Below are 21,137 nucleotides of genomic sequence, written 5' to 3' on the forward strand. Positions count from 1 at the left end.
TGTGCCATCAGAATTTTGAAAGAACCTGCCATTTGGAAAAAAAACTCTGTGCCCCTGTGAAAGCCATGAATTGTTTCCTCTGAAATGAATCACCTGTTTTATGTGCAGCGTACATCAGACTTACTCACACCACTGACGTCTCCGCTGGCAGTTTGGAAAGAGCCTGAGGCACAAACATTGAGGTGGCAATCAGCAAAGAGGGCATTCCTGAGGTGATTCAATTTTGCCCCAGCTGTCTTCTTTGTTATCAAATGAAGAACAATGCATTTGAATCTTTTTTTTAACCAGTGGCGTTATAATATAAAGATAGACGTCCAGGCTACAGGCTACTAATAAATTAGGTTTATTTGTCTCCCTCTGAGCTGAATATTCTTTGTCAAACATTTTAAACCGTTCCTCTTCATCCAACAGATGGGTCCAGAGAAGTTGTATCCAATGGGGCAATCGAATACGCCTCACTCTAAAGGTACGCTTTCTAAATCGGATTTTATCTTTCAACTATAACTAACTTTCTTCTGATTTCTGAATTTAACTTGTATCCTTTAACGAAATCTTTAACGAAATCACTTCAAAGCCTGTATTTCCTTGAACCACCGGTTGCAACCTTTCAAAGATTTTTGTTCCATTTGTAAGAATACGTGATTTAACGCAGCTGCATTAGCTTACTGATTTGCAAAGCCGGTAGTTTTTTATGCTTTGTGTGTGCAGTATATTCTATAGTTGAACCATTCATGTTATTCATTATCATTGCAATACAAATTGAATTTCTGTCATGTCATACATATTGTGTCAGTAAAACTATTCATTACTTCCATCCTAATTTTTTATAAATGACTTGGTTAGGAGGAATTTTACATGGGTCCTTCCTTGGAACTGTCAGCACCACTTAATTTTAGCTAAGACCACTCACAATTCTAATGATGTCCTTGAACCATTACAACAGAGGCCACAGTGCTGTGAATTCCCATAGAATGCTGTGAAGTAGGCCTTAAATGTCTGTTAACATAATTCCCAAATATCACAGCACACACAATTTAACACAAAAGGTTAACCATTATACTTTAATTAACTTTCCCTTTCAGAGCAGATATACTCTTTTTTTGTTCATACCTGTGTGAAATTCCACAGGTCGTCCAACAGTCTGGAACTTTAGCCTCACAGTTTGTATTTCAACAATTCTGATTATAAAGGAGGAAACAGATGTTTATGCATCTTGTTGACAAATAGAAATAAAACTGTAAATGCTAAACATCTGGAATAAAAACAGACCACAGATCAGGCACATCTGTAAAGAGAAAAGACAGGTTATGACATTTCAGGTGATATTCTTCAGTAAAGTTGTAAATGTTGGGGGAAAAGAAAGAGGAAAACACAAGATGCAAATATAGTTGCTTTGAAATTAAATGGAAAATTACTGGGAAAATATGATGCACTTACCAATTCCCAGAGGAAAGAAAATTAAGTTAGTCCCATGAGGTAAGTATCTTTCCTTTCCAAAAATATATTTTTTCCATAAAATTTGTAGAAGTACATTACAAAACATTAAATTACTGAAAGTGCAATAAAATTCAACTTGGCTCCATGCAACATGTTCCACTCTAAAGTGCCTTCATACAATTGTATTATTCTCAATATTTAAAATGTACATTACAGCCTGAGGAAAGAACTGCTTGAAAATTGCAGGAAGTGCAACAGGATTCAACTTTCCTTTATGCAGTGTGTTCCACTCTAGGGTGCCTCAAAAAATGTCAATACTCTTGACATTCATAATGAACTTTCCATGTCAGTCATATAGTCCAAGGGGTTTTACATAACTTTCAGCCCCTAGGTGTACAAGGGCTGAAAGGTCTCAGGCAGCAACTTTTCCCCCTTGTGTCTCTGCTGCAACTGTCTCAAGCAGTGTGTCTCTCAGCATGTAGTCTCAGAGATTGAAATGTGGCAGTCTGCAATTCTCGGTTAAGGATGATTCTTTGCACAGGAAGACCATCGGGTTTTGAGCAAACTAACCAGCGAGTTGCTGGTCCTCCAGCAACAGTTGATGCTTATCTCAGACTGTGTTCCCGGGAATAGCACAGCGTCCTGCATGACAGAGCTGCTTAGGGTGAACCTCACAAAAACCACTGCATTTGTCTCCAGACCCGTCTTAGCAAAGGCATATTACACAAGGTAGCAGACAATGGTCGTTTCACCATCATAACCATCTCAAGGGCAACATGTGGAGGAGGAGTGAGACTCTAGGCATGTGGGAAGGATCTGATGGTAGGGTCTTTCTCACCATCAGCCAAACTACATTTTGTTCCTGATTTAAATGTTCTGGTGAGGATGTATTCTGCCAAATGACATTGACAATCTGCTCAGGTGACCATCCGACAAGATCTATCATCTTTTTCCGCAGGTCCTTGAGGACATTACCTGCAGACCACTGCCAAATGTATTTTCCTGTATAAACTTTTCCACAAAGGATAGGTGGTACAGCACAAAATGGCAATATGGACAGACACATCCTTCGCAACATCTGGGACAAGTAGAACATCAGCATGTAATGACACCTGGGCTCTGATTTTACCGGCACAGCCACCCCGAAATCGGGGCGGGCGAGACTCGCAGAACGGCATTCCCTGTTAGCCTCGGGAGTGATCTTACGAGCCTTGGGCAGCCGTGCCAGTAAAATCAGGGCCTTGGTGTTTGCATACACAGGATCCATGCACAACTTGATGCAGCCACATATAAAGCTGGCCATCACAATGAGGGTGCTGTTGGGCATTTAATGTTCCCCTTTATCTTGAAGTTTGTTCATGATTTCCCTGCGGACACAGTCCATTTGTGACTTTCGGATGAAGTGGCAGATGGCTCAGGTGATTGTCACAATGCTAGTGTGAGGAATGTGCCTCACCTGCACCAGGTACAGCAGCACTGAGAGTGCCTCACACCTGATAACCCAGCTTTTACCCACAATGGAGCGGGAGTTTCACTCTCACTTCCAGTTTTTGTTTTACCGTAGTTACGCATGCTTTCCAGTTTTTAGTTCATGCCCCAGCTCCTCCAAACCTTATTCCCATCATTTTCTGATAGTCTGGTCTGGTGGTGAAGGGGACAAAGAATTGGTCAGACCAATTCCCAAAGAACATTACCTCACTTTGGCCCTGATATACCTTGGCTCTTGAGACCTATTCTAATTGATCACAGAGATTCTACCAGTCTGCATGCCGACAGCGAATCCATTGATGTCAAATTGGTGTTCTTCTCTGGCCACTGTCTCCTACTGGCCAACTGTCACTTACATAGAGAGCTCGGTGACCAGCAGACTGAAGAAAGAAGATGGCTTGATAACATCACCACAGTCTGACATTTTGAGGATCAGCAAATCCTTTCATACCAGATTGTATGATGTGAAGCCCACGTCCTCTATCACAGAAGCTGAGCATGGGAAAGTCTGGACAAATCGCTAACTCGGGATGATCTGAATAAAGCTCTTGAGTTTTTTTAAAATTCATTCACGGGACTTGGGCATCGCTGGCTGGCCAGCATTTATTGCCCATCCCTAGTTGCCCACATTCAGACAGCAGTTGACAGTCAAGCACATTGCTGTAGCTCTGGAGTCACCTGTAGCCCAGACCAGGTAAGGACAGCAAATTTCCTTCCCTAAAGGACATGAGTGAATAAGATGGGTTTTTTCGACAATCAACTGTGATCCTTAATTCCAGATTTTTTAAAAATTAAATTCAAATTCCACCATCTACTGTGGCAGGATTTGAACCCAGGTCCCCAGAACATCAGCTGAGTGTCTGGATTAATAGTCTAGCGATAATACCACTAGGCCATCGCCTCCACTCAAATAGAGTAAAACTCCAAGAAGCGATGGCTCACCTCTTGAGTTGTAATCGACTGGAACAGCTCAGACCTGCTAAGAGTGCACGGGAATATGCTTCTGGCTTGCAGCATGTCAGAAGTCATGAGGAAAGGCATCATCACCCTTATCTACAAGTGGAAGGGGCAAGGGAGGAAATCAAAAATTGGTGGCCCATCTCCCTGCTGAATGAGGACTATAAAATTCTGTCCAATGTCATTGCTAGTTGGTTTAAATCTGCTCTGGAGTTGGGTGATCCATATGGTCCAGGCTTACACTGTACCCTGCAGGAAGCTCTTTGATGGCCTAGCATCATTCAAGGATATGATTGCTTATGTAAGGGACAGGCAGATGGACACCTGCCTCGCCAGCCTGGACCAGGAGACCGTTAACAGAATGTCACACATCGACATGATGAACGTGCTCTAAAAAATGGGTTTGGGAAGGGAATCTGCAATGGGGTCCCCACCAGCTCTGCACAAACATCAGCAGCGCAGTTTCAATCATTGGGTAGAAATTGGAAAGTTATCAATCAAATCTGGAGTCAGACAGAGTTGTCCTGTATGAGCTGTGGTGGGGTATTGCACACTCCTGCGCAACTAGTAGAGATAGCTTTAACCTGAGCAAAGAAATCCAAAGTTGAAACACATCACATAGCAGATTTAACTCTACACACATTGATAGAAGCAATATTTGTACCCATTTGAAAGCATTTTGTTGCTTACCCGACCCATTGTCTTTGACAGTTCCAGTCTTTGGGTCTTCTATTGCCCTGATCAACCCATTAGAATTGTTCTGCCCAGGTGACATTAGGGGGGTTCATCTAAGGAGTGAGGATTGGACAGTTCCCTGTTGGACAGGTCTTTTCCATCCATTCCCTGAGAGGATATTGCTGTTCCTGCCTCCCTGGAGTGGGGTGCACCTATCTCCTCGCGTTAATTGTGAGGTCCACTGACCTCATAACAGTCTCAATTGCTGTGGAACTCGAGAGTCTCCTCCTCCAGCTCTCTCCATCTATGCCACTTCTTCTGTAGGTGCTGCCCTTGTCTTTCCTCACCTGAAGAGTAACAGCCGCTGTCACTGGGGTTGGATTAGAGTCACCTCTTGCTATTGGTCTGGGAAGTGACTTGATCTTTTATTGGCCCCTTCTTATTTTTGTCTTTCTTCACCAGCTGCCACTTCTCCAGGTGGCCTCTTGCTGGTTCCTCCTCCATTGATTGAGTCTGCTGAGGAGTGGGAGGTTCGGGGACAGTGCCAGTGTTTGGCAGTCTGCAGCCTCACTCCTTCTTGTATCTTTCTCTGCATCCTTCCATGTCCCATTCTGCTCACTGCAGTGTTTGGTGAGTGGAGGGTTGCAGGTCCTCTTGCAGGTCTTCTATTGCCCTAATCGGCCCATTGGTGATAGCCCCATTCATCATTCTTTTTGCATCGCTCTCGGCATTTGTGCACAACTGAAGCAGCATTTTGTGCAGGTCTTATAGAAATCACCTGCTCCACCACATAGGTTGCATAACTTTGTCTGCCTAGAGTCCTTTGAACACAAGAACACAAGAAATAGAAGCAGGAGTAGACCATTTGGCCCTGCTCCACCATTCAATACAATCATGGCTGACCTTCACTGCCTGTTCCCCATATCCCATGATTCCCTGAAAGATCAAAAATCTGTCTATGCCAATGTTAAGTGTATTCAATGATGGAGCATCCACAACCCTCTGGGGTAGAGAATTCCAAAGATTCCCCACCCTTTGAGTGAAGGAATTTCCCCTCATCTCAGTCTTAAATGATCGCCCTCTTATCCTGAGACTGTGCCCCCAGATTTTAGAAATCCAGACCAGCAAAAACAATCTCTCAGCATCTAACCTGTCAAACCCCATCACAATTGTGTATGTCTCAATGAGATCAATTCTCATTCATCTATACGCCAGAGAAAATAGATCCAATTTGCACAGCCCTCATCATAGCACAACCCCCTCATCTCAGGGACCAATTTAGTGAATCTTCACTGTCCTGCCTACAATGCAAGTGTATCTTTTCTTAAATGTAGAAACCAAAGTTGTGAATGGTACTCCAGACGTGGCCTCACCAAAACCCTGTGCAATTCTAGCAAGGCTTCATTATTCCTGTATTCCAATCCCCTGGCAATAAAGGCTGACATCACATTTGCCTTGCTGATTATTTGTTGAAACTTTATGTTAACTTTCTGCATTCCTGGCGCATGCACACTGAAGTCTCTTTGAACATCCACACTTACAAGTTTCTCATTTCTGAAAAAGTATTCAGTTCTCCTGTTCTTTTGACCAAAGTGAATAATTGCACAGAGTGTTGGCTCAGGTGAGAAGGCCGGTATGAAGCTTGTAGGCGGCACAGTTGGCTTTACTCGCCATACTGAGCAACACTCTGTTCAATTTCAAAGGGGATGCGAGATCAGCTGCAGGGGTGGGGCCTAAGAAAACTGGCAATGCCATGAATCCCGATATCGGGTGCTGTTTGATTTGAATTTGATTTGATTTATTATTGTCACATGTATTAACAAAGAGTGAAAAGTATTGCTTCTTGCGCGCTATACAAACAAAGCATACCATTCATAGTGAAGGAAATGAGAGAGTGCAGAATGTAGTGTTACAGTCATAGCTAGGGTGTAGAGAAAGACCAATTTAACGCAAAGTAAGTCCATTCAAAAGTCTTGACAGCAGCAGGGAAGAAGCTGTTCTTGAGTCAGTTGGTACGTGACCTCAGACTTTTGTATCTTTTTCCCAATGGAAGAAGGTGGAAGAGAGAATGTCTGGGGTGCGTGGGGTCCTTAAGCTGGCTGCTTTGCTGAGGCAGCGGGAAGTGTAGACAGAGCCAATGGATGGGAGGCTGGTTTGCATGATGGATTGGGTTACATTCATGACCTTTTGTAGTTCCTTGCGGTCTTGGGCAGAGCAGGAGCCATACCAAGCTGTGATACAACCAGAAAGAATGCTTTCTATGGTGCATCTGTAAAAGTTGCTGAGAGTCATAGCTGACATGCCAAATTTCTTTAGTCTTCTGAGAAAGCAGAGGCTTTGGTGGGCTTTCTTAACTATAGTATCGGCATGGGAGACCACGATAGGTTGTTGGTGATCGGGACACCGAAAAAGTTGAAGCTCTTGACCCTATCTACTTTGTCCCCGTTGATGTAGACAGGGGCATGTTCTCCTTTACGCTTCCTGAAGTCGATGACAATCTCCTTCGTTTTGTTGACATTGAGCGAGAGATTATTGTTGCCGCACCAGTTCACCAGATTCTCTATCTCATTCCTGTACTCTGTCCCGTCATTGTTTGAGATCCGACCCACTATGGTGGTGCTGTCAGCAAACCTGAAAATCGAATTGGAGGGGAATTTGGCCACACAATCATTGGTGTATAAGGAGTAGGGGGCTGAGAACACAGCCTTGTGGGACACTGGTGTTGAGGATGATCATGGAGGAGGTGCTGTTGCTTATCCTTACTGATTGTGGTCTGTGAGTTAGTTTTTTTAAAACCAATTTAAATAAAAGGCACCTCCACCCCACCCCATAGACACCGAAACCTCCCACAGACACTGGAAATCCCCCCCCCCCCCCACCTTGGACATCGAGACTCCCCCACCCCACCATGGATAAGGGCAACCCCCTCCCCTCTCCACCCCCCCCTCATGAATAAGGGGAGCCCTGCAACGTAGCTATCCAGAGGGCCCCCTGGCATGTCTCTCTCTAGCCGTGGGGGCTGTATACCCCCGGTCATCTCGGCTGGTTTTTGTTTTTGAAAGCTGGTGGGTAATTAGGATGAGGGCGGAAGTAGCAGTGATAAGTCCGCTACTGTGATACTAATGGGCATGAACCTGACTATATCACTGGCAAGGGACAGGGAAAATCTCATTCTGCGATCTCGCTGGCACAAATCCCGTTTTTGGCCTCTCATGAGATTTAGCGGCTTTTACGGGATTTGCACCCACAGTGTTTGAATTGATTCTTTAAATGTTTCTCATTGTTCCTTTACAGCCATACCTTTTAATCTATTTACCCAATTAACCTTCGTCAGTTCTCCCTTCACACCTATGCTTTGTTTAAGTTTAATATTCCTGTTTGTGATTGGAGAATGTCACTTTCATATTAAGTTGGAATATAATGATATTATGATCACTATTTCCCAGTTGGTATTTTGCTGTGACATTACTAATTGACCCGACTTCAATACATAATACCAGATCTAAAACTGTTTCATTCTGAATTGGTTTCAAAATGTATTTGTCCAAGAAACAGTCGCTAAAACATTCCACAAATTCAGATTCTAGGCCATGCTTGCCCGTTGTCTTGGTCTATATGAATATTGAAGCCTCCACAGTAATTACTTTTGCCTTTGTTGCAAGCTCCAATAATCTCTTGTTTAAATGTTCTGCCCGATGGCATAATTACTGCTCGGGTACCTATAAACTACCCCCACAAGTGTTTTGTGACTTTTGCTGTTTCTAATTTCTACCCATCCTAATTGTACTTGGTGATCTTCTGGAGCCAGAAACTCCTTCCAAGACCCAACCTGACTGTCCACTCCTTCCCTGAGGCCTGACCCACTGACCCCCCTGCCCAAGGCCTGACCCAACCTCCCTTGAGGCCTGACTGACCTCCGCCAAGGCTTGACTTAATATCCCCAAGGCCCAAGACAACCCTTACCCCAATGTCCGACCCATCCTCTCCCTCCCTCCCTCCCTCTGAAGCCTGACATGGCCCCCACTGAGGCCCAACCTATTCCTTCCAAGGCCAAACCCGACCTAACCTCCCCCACTCCAAGGCAGACCTGACCCAACTCCCCTCATCCTTGAGGGCAGACCTTGACCCTCATTCCGACCCCCCCTCCGCCCCCCCCCCCCCCCCTCAAGGAAGGCCTGGCCCAACCAGACACAAAATCCCTCACTCCACAATCCTACCAACTTAGCTTATGTAGGTACTTTGTCAAAGATCTTTAAACCTGACTGGACCTTTCAGCTTATGGTTTACGGCAACTAGTTACTAGGTAGGGACACTCCATCAGAAGTTACAGCCTAAAATATAATATTATGAATCTGGTTATGATATATATGTCAAAATCCTACAATTTCACAAGCAACATTAAGTAATATTCTACAATTAGAAATTTTACAGGACACTGCAGAATACTTAAGAACATAAGAACATAAGAAATAGGAGCAGGAGGAGGCCATCCAGCCCCTCGAGCCTGCCCCGCCATTCAATAAGATCATGGCTGATCTGAAGTGGATCAGTTCCACTTACCCGCCTGATCCCCATAACCCCTAATTCCCTTACCGATCAGGAATCCATCTATCCGTGATTTAAACATATTCAACGAGGTAGCCTCCACCCCTTCAGTGGGCAGAGAATTCCAGAGATTCACCACCCTCTGAGAGAAGAAGTTCCTCCTCAACTCTGTCCTAAACTGACCCCCCTTTATTTTGAGGCTGTGCTCTCTAGTTCTAGTTTCCTTTCTAAGTGGAAAGAATCTCTCCACCTCTACCCTATCCAGCCCCTTCATTATCTTATAGGTCTCTATAAGATCCCCCCTCAGCCTTCTAAACTCCAACTTAAAAAACAATATTTTACCAATGCTGGATTGTTCAATAATAGTCCCTTATGATTGCCTGATCCATTCTTTTTGAATAATAAGATTCCTATAGACACCATGGGTGGAATTTTACGACCTCTTTTCACCTGTTTTGCGGTAGGAACTTGTCATAAAATTGGTCATAAAGCGGCTCGAGGGAATGGCGCCTGTTTTGTGCCTGTCGGGATTTTATGACACCTGGATTTCTGGCACGGTCAGCCTCTCGCCGGTAATGGGCCAGAGGCTATTAATTTATTTAAATTTATTAAAATGGTGTTTTACATGTGTTTAGTGAGCCTGGCGCTCAATCATCCAGGCTCGCTTGCCTTTATGGCCTCTCTGGGAGAGGTTCTCTCCGATGAGTAAAACACCTGCTCCCCATGAACAGGGGGACAGTCATGTTGGCCTTGCATGTGGAACTGGAGACTACTGAGGCTCCCTGGGGAGGCCAAGTGCAAGGCGGGAGTGCCCCTTGGGCAGTGCCAGACTGACAATGCCACCCTGGCACCTTGGCACTGCCAGCCTGGCACTTGGGCAATGTCCACTGGGCATCTTGGTGCCGTCCACTGGGCAGTGCTGGAGTGGACCCAATGGGGTATGGGCCAGGGGGAATAGGTGTGTGCCGGGGGTGGGCCAATGGGGGCAGACCAATGGGGGAATGGGCCAATGGGGGGTGGCGAGGCCTGCTGCCACTTTGCCTGCAATCGGTGGGGGAGGGAGCGGGGAAGGGAGGCCCAGTGCCACTGTGCCTGTGATCAATGGGGGAGGGAGAGGGGATGGGAAGGCCCAGTGCCACTATGCCTGTGATCAATGGGGGAGGGAACGGTGGCCTCAATTGGTCTGGGCGGTGGACAAGGGGAGGCAGTGGCAAGTGCTGCATCTTGGGCTGTCGGTCCCCACGATTGCGGGGTGGGAGCTAGCTCGTTGAGGCTGCCTGCAGTAGCAGGGGCCTGACAGCTCTCTTTCTGTCTGTCAGACCCCTGCTACTGCAAATGCACATGTGCAGCATCAGAAGTCTGCACATGCATATTATCTCCCTCTACAGGCTGCCTGGTGAGTTAAATCCTACCCACAGCCTTTCTGGCTAGAAACTGACCAGCCCATCATTTCAGAGGCAAATTGGGTGTGAAAACTCACCCAAAAAAACAGACCAGCAACTCTCCCATTTTCACACTAGCTGGACACTTAGAATAAAAATCTCATAAAATTCCACACCATAGATTTGAAACGTCAAATACTTATTCGTACACTGACAACTAACCTACCAGAAAGTAATGGAGCATTTCAAGATAACCAAAATAAATATTAATCCAGACTGGAGTATTGTACAGTTTATTGATTTATCACTTTATTGTTGAAAAATACTCTTACAGACACTGTATAACAAATATGCTAGAACTCTTAGTTCTAGAATTCAAACAGATTTATTCGTCCACATTAGGGACATCTCAGTTGGATCTTTGCAGCAAATAGATTCATATTGACAGAGGCTATTCCAATGAAGTCTTTCAATGGCACTTATTCTGTTCACTTTTTCCAGCTTTATCAGGTCTATATCAAAATCCTGCCCGTTTAGTTATTTTGGTTGTCTTTTTTAATGATATCTTTGTGAAGGATTTGGCTGCAGAAATGGGTTTTGTACGAATTTTTTTCTTTTTCTTTATTGAAACTGATACTCTCTTTTTGTGCGGCTGGGCTTTAAGAGTTAATCCTGAAAAGTTTGCTGTGTTTTTAGTTGACTTGGCTTTATATTTCTTCTTTGTCTTTCTCTTTCTTTGTACTTTGTGAGAAGTCTTCTTCCATTTTTTAGTTGGCTTGCTCGCCGATGGTGGCTGCTGCCTTGTGTTACTCCACTTTAGATAAGATGACTTGGTTGCTTTTATTGCACTCCATGGTGTGATTCCTGGTGCTTTCCTGGGTTTTTTAACATGTGGTTTGACTTTCTGATGGGAAGGTTTGGATGTTGCTGGTTTCCTTTGATTGTTCTTCTTTGTAGGCCTTACTCGTATCACATGTGCCCTTGGACGCCGGGTAATAGTTGGAGCCTTTGTGATTCCAGGGCACTTTGTTTTGAGCCTCTGTCTTGAAGGAACGGTCGGGACAGTAATTATGTCATTCATTTCCACTAGCGGCCCTGAAAGATCAAGATAATATTCACTACTCTCAAAACAATAACAAATGTTATAAATACAACCTCCTTCTAATCATTCAAAATCATTAATAAGAAACTCAGATGAGCAGGAAAATTTAGGGGTCCATGTACAGAAATTACTAAAGATTAGTTACAAAAAATAATTCTCAAGGCTCATGGAATTTTTTTTTTTTTTAAGGAGACTGGAATACAAAAGGGTCAAAATTATGCTGCAGATATTTAAAGCTCTCGTTAGACCACATCTAGAGTACTGTGTTTATTTCCGAGGCATCAACAGACAAAACTGGGGAGTTGTTGGCCTAGTGGTATTATTACTAGACTATTAATCCAGAAACTCAGCTAATGTTCTCAGGATCCAGGTTCAAATCCCACCACGGGAGCCGGTGGAAGTTGAATTCAATAAAAAAAAATGTGGATTTAAGAATTTGCTGATGACCATTAAACCATTGTCGATTGTCGGAAAAACCCATCCGGTTCACTAATGTTGTTTAGGAAAGGAAATCTGCTGTACTTACCTGGTCTGGCCTATATGTGACTCTAGAGCCATAGCAATGTGGTTGACTATCAACTAGGGATGGGTAATAAATGCTGGCCAACCAGCAACATCCATGTCCCATGAAAGAATAAAACAAAACTGGCACCAAGCCAAATAGGAAACATTAGTGCAACTAAAAAAATGTTTGCTCAAATAGTTTGATTTTAAAGGAAGAGAGGGCTGGAGATATAGATGCATACTAGGGAGGGAATCCCAAGATTTGTGCCTAAGCAGCAAAAAGCATGCTGTCCAATAGCAGAGTAAAATAAATGGATAGGGGAAGGGGGGGTGCACATGTTCCCAGAATTGGAGAAACAGAGTTGTCAGAGGTTTGTGGGGTTCAAAGGGTTATAGAAAAAGGCAGGACGAATTTAACACATAGACCTGGACATTAACAGGGTGATTCATATAGGCAGGGAGTTCCAGTTTCACACAGGTACAACAGAAATCTGTGATTCTCCTCAGAGATCCTGCGAATGTCTGTCTCCTGTCTGCCTAATGCCAGCACGCTGACTCCCCAGCTCATGTCTGACCGAGGTTGAGCATTACATTTTTCTGACCTAATGCTTTAGAGGTGTATTAGGGGCGAGGGTTTAGGGTACTCTGTGTCATGCCTGAGTCTTGTCATTGCAAATGAAACGGTCGCAATGAGAAGCCCTTTTTGTCTGGAAGGCACGGAAGCTCAGTGCAAGCCGATGGTAAGGTGCTCCATGCATTAGGAAGAAGCATTAGCTTCTGAGCTGTTACAGTGGGGAGCAGCAATAATAGTTAATGCAGTGACATCTCAAAATTACACAATTGACAGTGTCCCCAAGCTACTTGAGCATAACATCACCCGTGCCCACGCTGTGCACCTACAATTCCTTAACCTCTGTCTATACTTCCCACTGCCTCAGAAAAGCAGCAGCATAATCAAGGACCCCATGCACACCGGACATACTGCTTTCCACCTTCTTCCATCGGGAAAAAGATGCACAAGTCTGAGGACACATACCAACCGACTTAAGAACGCTTCATCCCTGCTACCATCAGACTTTTGAATGGACTTACCTCACATTAAATTGATCTTTCTCTACACCCTAGCTATGAGTGTAACACTACATCCTGCACTCGCTCCTTTCCTTCTCTATGCTTTGTATAGTACACAAGAAACAATACTTTTCACTGTGTACCAATACATGTGACATGAATAAATCAAATCAACTAATGTAATTAAATGGCAATGCTTCACTGTGGATTTATATCTGATGAGAAACAACTAAGTCAATTAACTTTATTTTATAACCCTGATCTGAGATGTGGAAATTCTGTTTTAATGAAACATCTGAATCGGCATTGATACTGATGGTGATCTACATTCAAACTGCAATGCATTTGGAGAAATGTAAAAAGTTCATCTGTTTTGGATAGTGCAATGCTAGGTTAGCAGGGCATCTTCTTGCAGCTGCATTAGCCCACACAGTAACCACACACCAGCAAGATTTAACAGTGGACAGAGACAAGAGGTCATGTAATTCACCGGGGAGAGGATATTTTCTCCCTTGCTGAACAGTTTGGATTCCATAGTTAAAGGGGCACTTATTGCTGCTCCACTTAAAATTTGGGGAACCCCAGCTGGTAACCATTATTTTTCCCTTCTCATCATGAATCATATCAACTGACATCTCTGCATTTCTATCCTCTAAAGTGGAACAGAATTAATACATGTCTACCTTGAAAATAGATAATGAAGAGAACAGAACAGAATATCATGAGCAGTCCCTGTGATAAGGTGAGTTTTCATTTCACAGGGTTAACTGTCCTCTGTAAAAGAAATTGTCTCTCAGTTCATGTGAGTGATCACAGTCAGTGGAGAACTCAACTCTCAATTTGTGAGATTAATTGTGCTCTGTGAGGAACTGAACTCCCAACTCAGGGGATTAATTGTGACCTGTGAAAACCTGGGTAGTTTTCTACTCATGGAATTCATTGCTGCTCGATTTTTTCCCTCATGGAACTTTATTATCTGTGAAGAGCTCAATTATATTGTGCACAGTTTTGGTCCCCTTATTTGAGGAAAGATGTAGTGACATTGGAGGCAGTTCAGAGGAGGTTTACTAGCTTGATTCCAGAGATGAGGGGTTTGTTGTCTGAAGAGAGATTAAACAGTTTAGGCCTATACTCTCTGGAATTTAGAAAAATCAGGAGAGATCAAATTGAGATATATAAGATGATAAGAAGTATGGATAAAGTAGACGTGGAGCAGATGCTTCCTCTTGTGGGGCATTCTAGGGTGAGAGGTCATAGTCTTAGGATAAGGAGTAGCAAATTTAAACAGAGCTGAGGACAAACTACTTCTCCCAAAAGGTTGTGAATCTGTGGAATTTGCTGCCCCAAAGTGTGATGGATGCTGAAACAGTGAGTAAACTTAAGGAGGAGTAAGACAGATTTTTAATTGGTAATGGGTTGAAGAGTTATGGGAAGAAGGCAGGAAAATGGGGATGAGGAGCATATCAGCCATGATCGAATGGCGGAGCAGACTCGATGGGCCGAATGGCCTAATTCTGCTCCTATATCTTATGAACTGATGAAACTAAGCATACAATTGTTATTGTCCTGCTCAAGGCATGTGCACCCTGCCCGTATTCAGCCCATGACTTAAAACTTTGGCTGAAATTTTTTGCTTGTCCAGTACGTGAACTTGGGAAGCCCAGAAGCTGGTGCGAAACAACTTCGGCCCTGGAACGCAATTGCATGCTGACTGGCCAATGACCAGGCAACCAACGTGAAACGCGTGCTGTGAAAAGCAGGAAAAGGGTGGATGTGGAGCAAATAGAGGATGTGACCTGGCGTTTCTAACGTGTTGCCTCAGGGGGACAGCGGAACTGTCTCAGGGAGCTGCAGACCTGCAAAAAAATAATTAGCAATGGAAAAACAATGCAAAGGTAGCACATTCCTACACAAACCACAATCCCCAAATACCTTTTCAAACTTTATTTCCGCCCTGACAGCTCATCCCGCCCTGGATCGAAGTTGCAGCTTAAAGGTAATGGCCGCCTGGCTAATTGACCAACCCGCCAACTGAAAAAGCAGATGGGTTGTGTAAAATTGTATTCAATTGGCTGCTTAATAGGCTAAATTGTCTGCTGGACTGTTGGCAGATGTTGAAAAGCCATTCCTTGAAGCTGGAGATATAGTCCAAAATGGAAGTATCCTCCTTGGTTGTAGAAATTTCTCCTTTAGCAGTTTCAAGGGGCTCTGCACCTCATGTCCATCAGTTAACTTCGAGTGAAGCCAATGGATTTGTTCCAGGAACCCCTGGCGGTGAACAGGGGCTCTTGCCCAGTTATGGGAATATTTGGAGCTTTAGGGCCGAACCATGGTTTTCAGGGATTGGTGACAACACTCTAGCACCTGCTAGAACTGTGGGGTGAGGACTTCAGCTGGGTTGCACTCAAGCTGGGCATAACCTCCCGAAACACTTGGGACCTGAAGTTGGTCCCCTGATCTGGTTGGAGCTGTGTTGGCAGGCCTTCCCAGGTGAAGAACTGGGTTAGTCCTTCGCTCACAGCCTTGCCTTGAGGGAAATAGCTTTGGGGATCCTGGTAGTGAAATCCATTAGGGTGATGAGGTATTGGTAACTGGTCTTGACTTGGGATCGGGACCCCACATAGGCTATCAGTATTTGGTCAAAGGGTTTATGAAATACTGGGAGAGGCTTGAAGGGGGGACTGGTTTAATTGCAGCCTGGGATTTTCCTGTATCCTGGCTGGGTTTTCCATATTCAGCTACATCAAGCCGCAAACAAGACCTGGGAAAGTGCTTGCTGATGCAGGCCAAACTTTTATGGGCGCCACATGTCCAGCCATTGTGATGGCATGGGCAGTTATTCAAATTTCCTGATGGTACTCTGAGGTCACTACAATCTGGCAGAGCACTGTTCCTGCTTCATCTGCAGGCCTCCTGGGGGTCTTCAATCCTGCATTACTACTCCCTCGCAGGTAGTAACTATAATGTTTGAGGGCTACGTTTTGGCTACAAAATAGACCACGAGGTAAGGAGAAGTAAATCAAGCAGGAATGATTTATTCAACGTCGTAACAGTAGCACAGTCAGTACAAGACTGCCCGAGCGGTGCCCCAGGTCACCTGCCCACTCTCTTAAAGGGGCATATGCCCACCTACATACATAAGTAACACTCAGAAACCTGGGTGACTTCTGCTTAGAGCAGGCAGTCTGCGCTACATGCTTGATTTCTAGGCTTTAATCAAGAAGGCTGAGCTCAGTCAGAAAATGCTGTAAAAATCCAGCAGGTCTGGCAGCATCTGTGGAGAGAGAAACACAGTTAACTTTTTGAGTCTGTATGACCCTTCTTTGGAATTGTAGAAAGGTCATAAAGACTCAAAGTGTTAACTGTGTTTCTCTCTCCATAGATGTTGCTAGACTTGCTGAGTCTATCCAGCATTTTTCAGATTTCCAGCATCCACGGTATTTTGCTATTATTATACGCAACAGTGAAAGAAATCAATAAGAGTTTTACCTCCGTAAAGTGCAAATCTATTTACAGAACCATGTTGAATTCTATTTGGGAATAACAACAAAAATGGATGTAAGAGGCTATTAAATGTGTTGAAGAAACTAAATTAGGCACATGGGCTGAAAGAGAGTTAGGTAGGTTTAACTATCAAAATGTAACAGATTGAATGCCCCTTATTCCTTCTACAAAATTCCTGTACCCCCAATAAATTAGAGTTACACAAAATTATCTGAAAATATACTGGACAAATGTACATAGAAAAGCATTTGTTAAACAAACAACTCCGCTATAATCAAGACATACTTTCTTGTGGCACAAATCGATTACGTTTGCTCTTGACTTTGACTGGAACTGACTTGTATTTACACTTCACCGGAACAGCTGCCCTGCAGACATAAAGAAAAGGCAGTATAAGAAAGAGACTGCAATAATATGCCTGTAGTTGTAGGTTCATATGTTATCCCAAGCACAGTATTTACAACCCATCCTTAAAGTTTAAACAGAATCACCAAGTTAAAATATCTAAATAGTTAAAAAGAAATGAAATAATCCTGGTCCATAAATTTTTATAATAGCATGCCATGAAACATAGGCCAAAATCTTCTGTCCTTGTTCGCGGCTGGGATTTTCCGGTGCCACTGAAAATGAATTGAATTTTGGCCTGAATGCTAAATTTTCTGTCCTTGTTCGCGGTGGCCTCTGCCACGGATGAGACTGGAGAATCCTGCCCCATTGTTCTGTTTTTTTGCTCAGCATCAGTCGAGGAATGGTGCATTGCAACATTTGTTTTATTTAAAGTTAAAGATTATTTATTAGTCACAAGTAGGCTTACATTAACACTGTAACGAAATTACTGTGAAAATCCCCTAGTCGCCACACTCTGACGCCTGTTCGGGTACACTCGGGGAGAATTTAGCATGGCCAATCGTCCTAATCAGCACATTTTTCTGATTGTGGGAGGAAACCGGAGCACCCGGAGGAAACCGACGCAGACACGAGGAGAACATGAAAACTCCACAAAGACAGTGACCCATTTATTTTCGTACCTGCTTTCAGTTCTCTACACTTCACGTGTCATTTCCTATCTAACAGTGTAGTAAGTCAGTCCATTTCCAGACTGCTGCTTATACCATTAGGAAGGCACATGCAAGCTGCCATTGGTGAATGAGAAAAATGGTCCTCTTGACCAGCACCCATTCACTTGCTAAACATCTGCCTCCTCTACAATCGGATTACTGTGGCTGCAGTGTGCACAATGCACAGGATGCACAGAAGCAACTCACCGAGACATCTTCAGCAGCATCTCAAAACACATGACCTGGAATGACATGGCCAGCAGGTGAATGGGAACACCATCACCTCCAAGTTGCCCTTCAAGTCACACCCATGCTCACATGGACATATATACCTCTATTCTTTCATTATCACTGGGTGAATATTCTGGAATTTCCTACCTAACAACATCATGGGATTGCATCCGCCACATTGAATGCAGCAATTCAAGAAGATGGTCCCAGCCACCTTCTCAAGGGCAATGAAGGATGGGTAATAAATGCTAGCCTTGCCAGGAACACTGAAATTTCTATATTAATTTTATTTTCTTCAATGACCTTCCTCTGACACAGATGTGCTCTTTGTGACTCATCATTTGTAACATGATGAGTCACAAAAACAAACCCATGTCCATCACTCTGCAAATATGCACAGGGTAAACGTGACCAGGTGAGTCCTCATGTGGTTAGATTAATTGGCTGACATTAAGTCATTGAGCTGGAACCTTCCCCAACATAATTCCATATCCTTGTCTCTGACTCTATCCCCTTTTCCAGAGATAATTCAGGCTGAATCAGGATTTCCATCCCAAATTCTACCCATCAGACAACTACCTTCTTCAATCTCAAAAGCACCAAATTTAACCAGCACTGCTGAAAACAAGATCTGCCTCTCATGCTTGACTTCTCCAGAATCATCCTTACAGATTTCCTGAACTCCACCCTAGATAACTGATCCAAAGTATTGTTGCCCATTCACCCATCACCTCAACAAAGTGATGAATCCAAAATAATAGCAAATCACTGCCATGGATCATCCCCATCTTCATTCCATAAACCCATCCCCCCCAGATTTATAATCCAGAACAGGTCAATTGGTCTTCCATCTCTGGTGTCCTATGCAACCGACCTCTATTCAGTACATCAGAAGTATGAAATCTTCAACTACCACCACCTTTTTCTCTAAAGTTACATGCTTAACGCGTCCCTCCTTACAGTACCACCTTCCCTTCAACTTTCCAAATCCATTTCTTCAACTATCTTTTAAGTCATTTACCCTAATGTCCCTTCTATCCATTGATGTCCACATTTCTCAATGCAAGGCGTCTTGTACCAATTGCAATAATAAAGGTGCTATACAAATAATAGCTGTCTTTCAATCTTCATCTTGATTACAGTTCTCACAAACAGGATTAAACAAGCCTCTATGTTTGGTTATAACTATTGATATACATAAAAAATAACCTTTACCATTTCAGTAAATTGATGAATTTTGAACCCTAATTAAGCACGTACAGTGATAGAGACAGTGGCTAATTTAAAGGCATAATATGGCGGCATGATGGCATAGAGGTTAGCACTGCTACTTCACAGCACCAGGGACCTGGGTTCAACTCCAGCCTTGGGTGGCTGTGTGTAGTTTGCACGGTCTCCCCGTGTCTGCGCGGTTTTCCCCTGGGTGCTCTGGTTTCCTCCCACAGTCCAAAGATTTGCAGGTTGGGTGGATTGGCCATGCTAAATGTGTAGGGTTACAGGGTATAGAAGACCTGGATAAGATATTCTGTCAGAGAGTCAGTGCAGACTCAATGGGCCAAATGGCCTCTTCTGCATGTAGGGATTCTATGATTCTGTGAATATTTCAGCAATATTACCAGAATCATCTATGACATTGAATTCCACTAATTAATTCTACCTGAATCAATTAGTTGATTTAGTCCTATATAAGTGATTATTTCTTTAGATTCTACTGTTTGAGTTTTAACGGTTCTAATGTGTTTTCAAATTACCCACATTTAGATACTAATTGCCTAATAATTTTCAAGTCATTAATCATTAAAATATCTAATGATTTCAGTGGAGGCCTTCTGCTATATTTTACAGAACTGTGTTACATGGTAGTCTAATGAGCACAGACTAGTCATAGCTCACAACTTGAGTTGAACTACTGTAGACAAGGTCATGAGCATAAAATGAATACTAACCTGGAAGGATCAATGAGCTTGTAAATCATTCCTTGTGAGTCATATGCACTTGGAAAGGAAATAGTCAAGAAGTATAACTCCTCTAAAGAGATTATGAAATATTGTTCAGGAAGTGAGATTAGTTATTGACTGATCTATAATATAGGAATTTTGTACCTTGATGATACAGATGTGTTCATAAATTCGTATCGTCTATTCATAAATCATTAGGTGCCAATGTCTGCATCACTGTGTTGGAACATTCAATAAGTCAGTATTATCTAACTGCTCTGCCATTCACATGTATTATTTTGCTAATTTTCCAACAGTCATACAATCCTTTCTACTGCATGCCTAATTTGTGTTCAAAAATCTGTAGGAACTAGCCCCCTGCTTACTAAGAACTACAAATGGCTACGTAACAAATGGTATCAGACAACTGAACTCAAGTTGAATTTCCCTTTCATCAATTGTTTACTGAGCTAACAATGAATTATTTTTTATTTTAATTATTTTGAGGAAGAGGAAATTTCTGATAGTTTGAATGAATTGATTTTGAAATCTATTCCTTGGGTTTAAGCAATGTGCAGGTACTGAATCCTGCTCATCACCTGGAATGTATTGCAGATTTGTCAATTTGTGGCATAAGCTCCTTGTATGAAAGTTAGATTAGATTGAGCCTATATACTTAAAATAAAAGATTTTAAGGTATTAAATGCTCAAATACTCATAGTTCTGATTTTCTTAAACCTAAAATTCCTGTGTGTTATGACGGATCTATAATCTGACCCAGCTAAGAGTTTAACAATCTGCTCATTGATACTAAGATGTAGTGAGATCACATTAGAGACCTGTAACACTGTACATTTCCTGAGCAAAGTTTCCACATTTTTAAATAATAAGTGAAGAAAGCTGCTAAATAATGTCACTATCCTAAAGCATAAAAACAACAGGAAAAAAGCTCATTTTTAATTGTATTATGCACAATATTCAGATTCTCACACTTGATCCTCAAGATGCAGTAAGCGGATCAACCCGCCAGATGATCTTGGGATTAAGTATGAATAATGGAGTCCTAATGCCCTGGTTATACTTCAGGACAGGATGTACTGGCTAACATCCTCCACATTGAGGAGTTGGTTACACAAATATCTTACAGCACTATCTACCGTAAACAGTGTTGTATTTTAGAGATGCAGAAAAGCAACATTCCTAATTTTCCACATGAAATATTTAAATAAAGCCATACACTCAGGCT

The 21,137-nt window shown here is 43.0% G+C and overlaps 1 protein-coding gene across 1 annotated transcript in view; it reads right to left on the reverse strand.

The window, feature by feature from the left end:
- Positions 1 to 11,001: 11,001 nt before the first annotated feature.
- hhipl2 (HHIP-like 2) overlaps positions 11,002 to 21,137 on the reverse strand; it is a 34,023-nt gene continuing 23,887 nt past the window's right edge. Inside the window, 3 exon segments of the mRNA XM_078230466.1 lie at positions 11,002 to 11,579; positions 16,951 to 17,033; positions 19,901 to 19,982. Of these exon segments, the coding sequence (XP_078086592.1) occupies positions 11,002 to 11,579; positions 16,951 to 17,033; positions 19,901 to 19,982 (743 nt within the window).

Source organism: Mustelus asterias, chromosome 15 (assembly GCF_964213995.1).
Source record: "Mustelus asterias chromosome 15, sMusAst1.hap1.1, whole genome shotgun sequence".
Classification (NCBI taxonomy): Eukaryota; Metazoa; Chordata; class Chondrichthyes; order Carcharhiniformes; family Triakidae; genus Mustelus; species Mustelus asterias.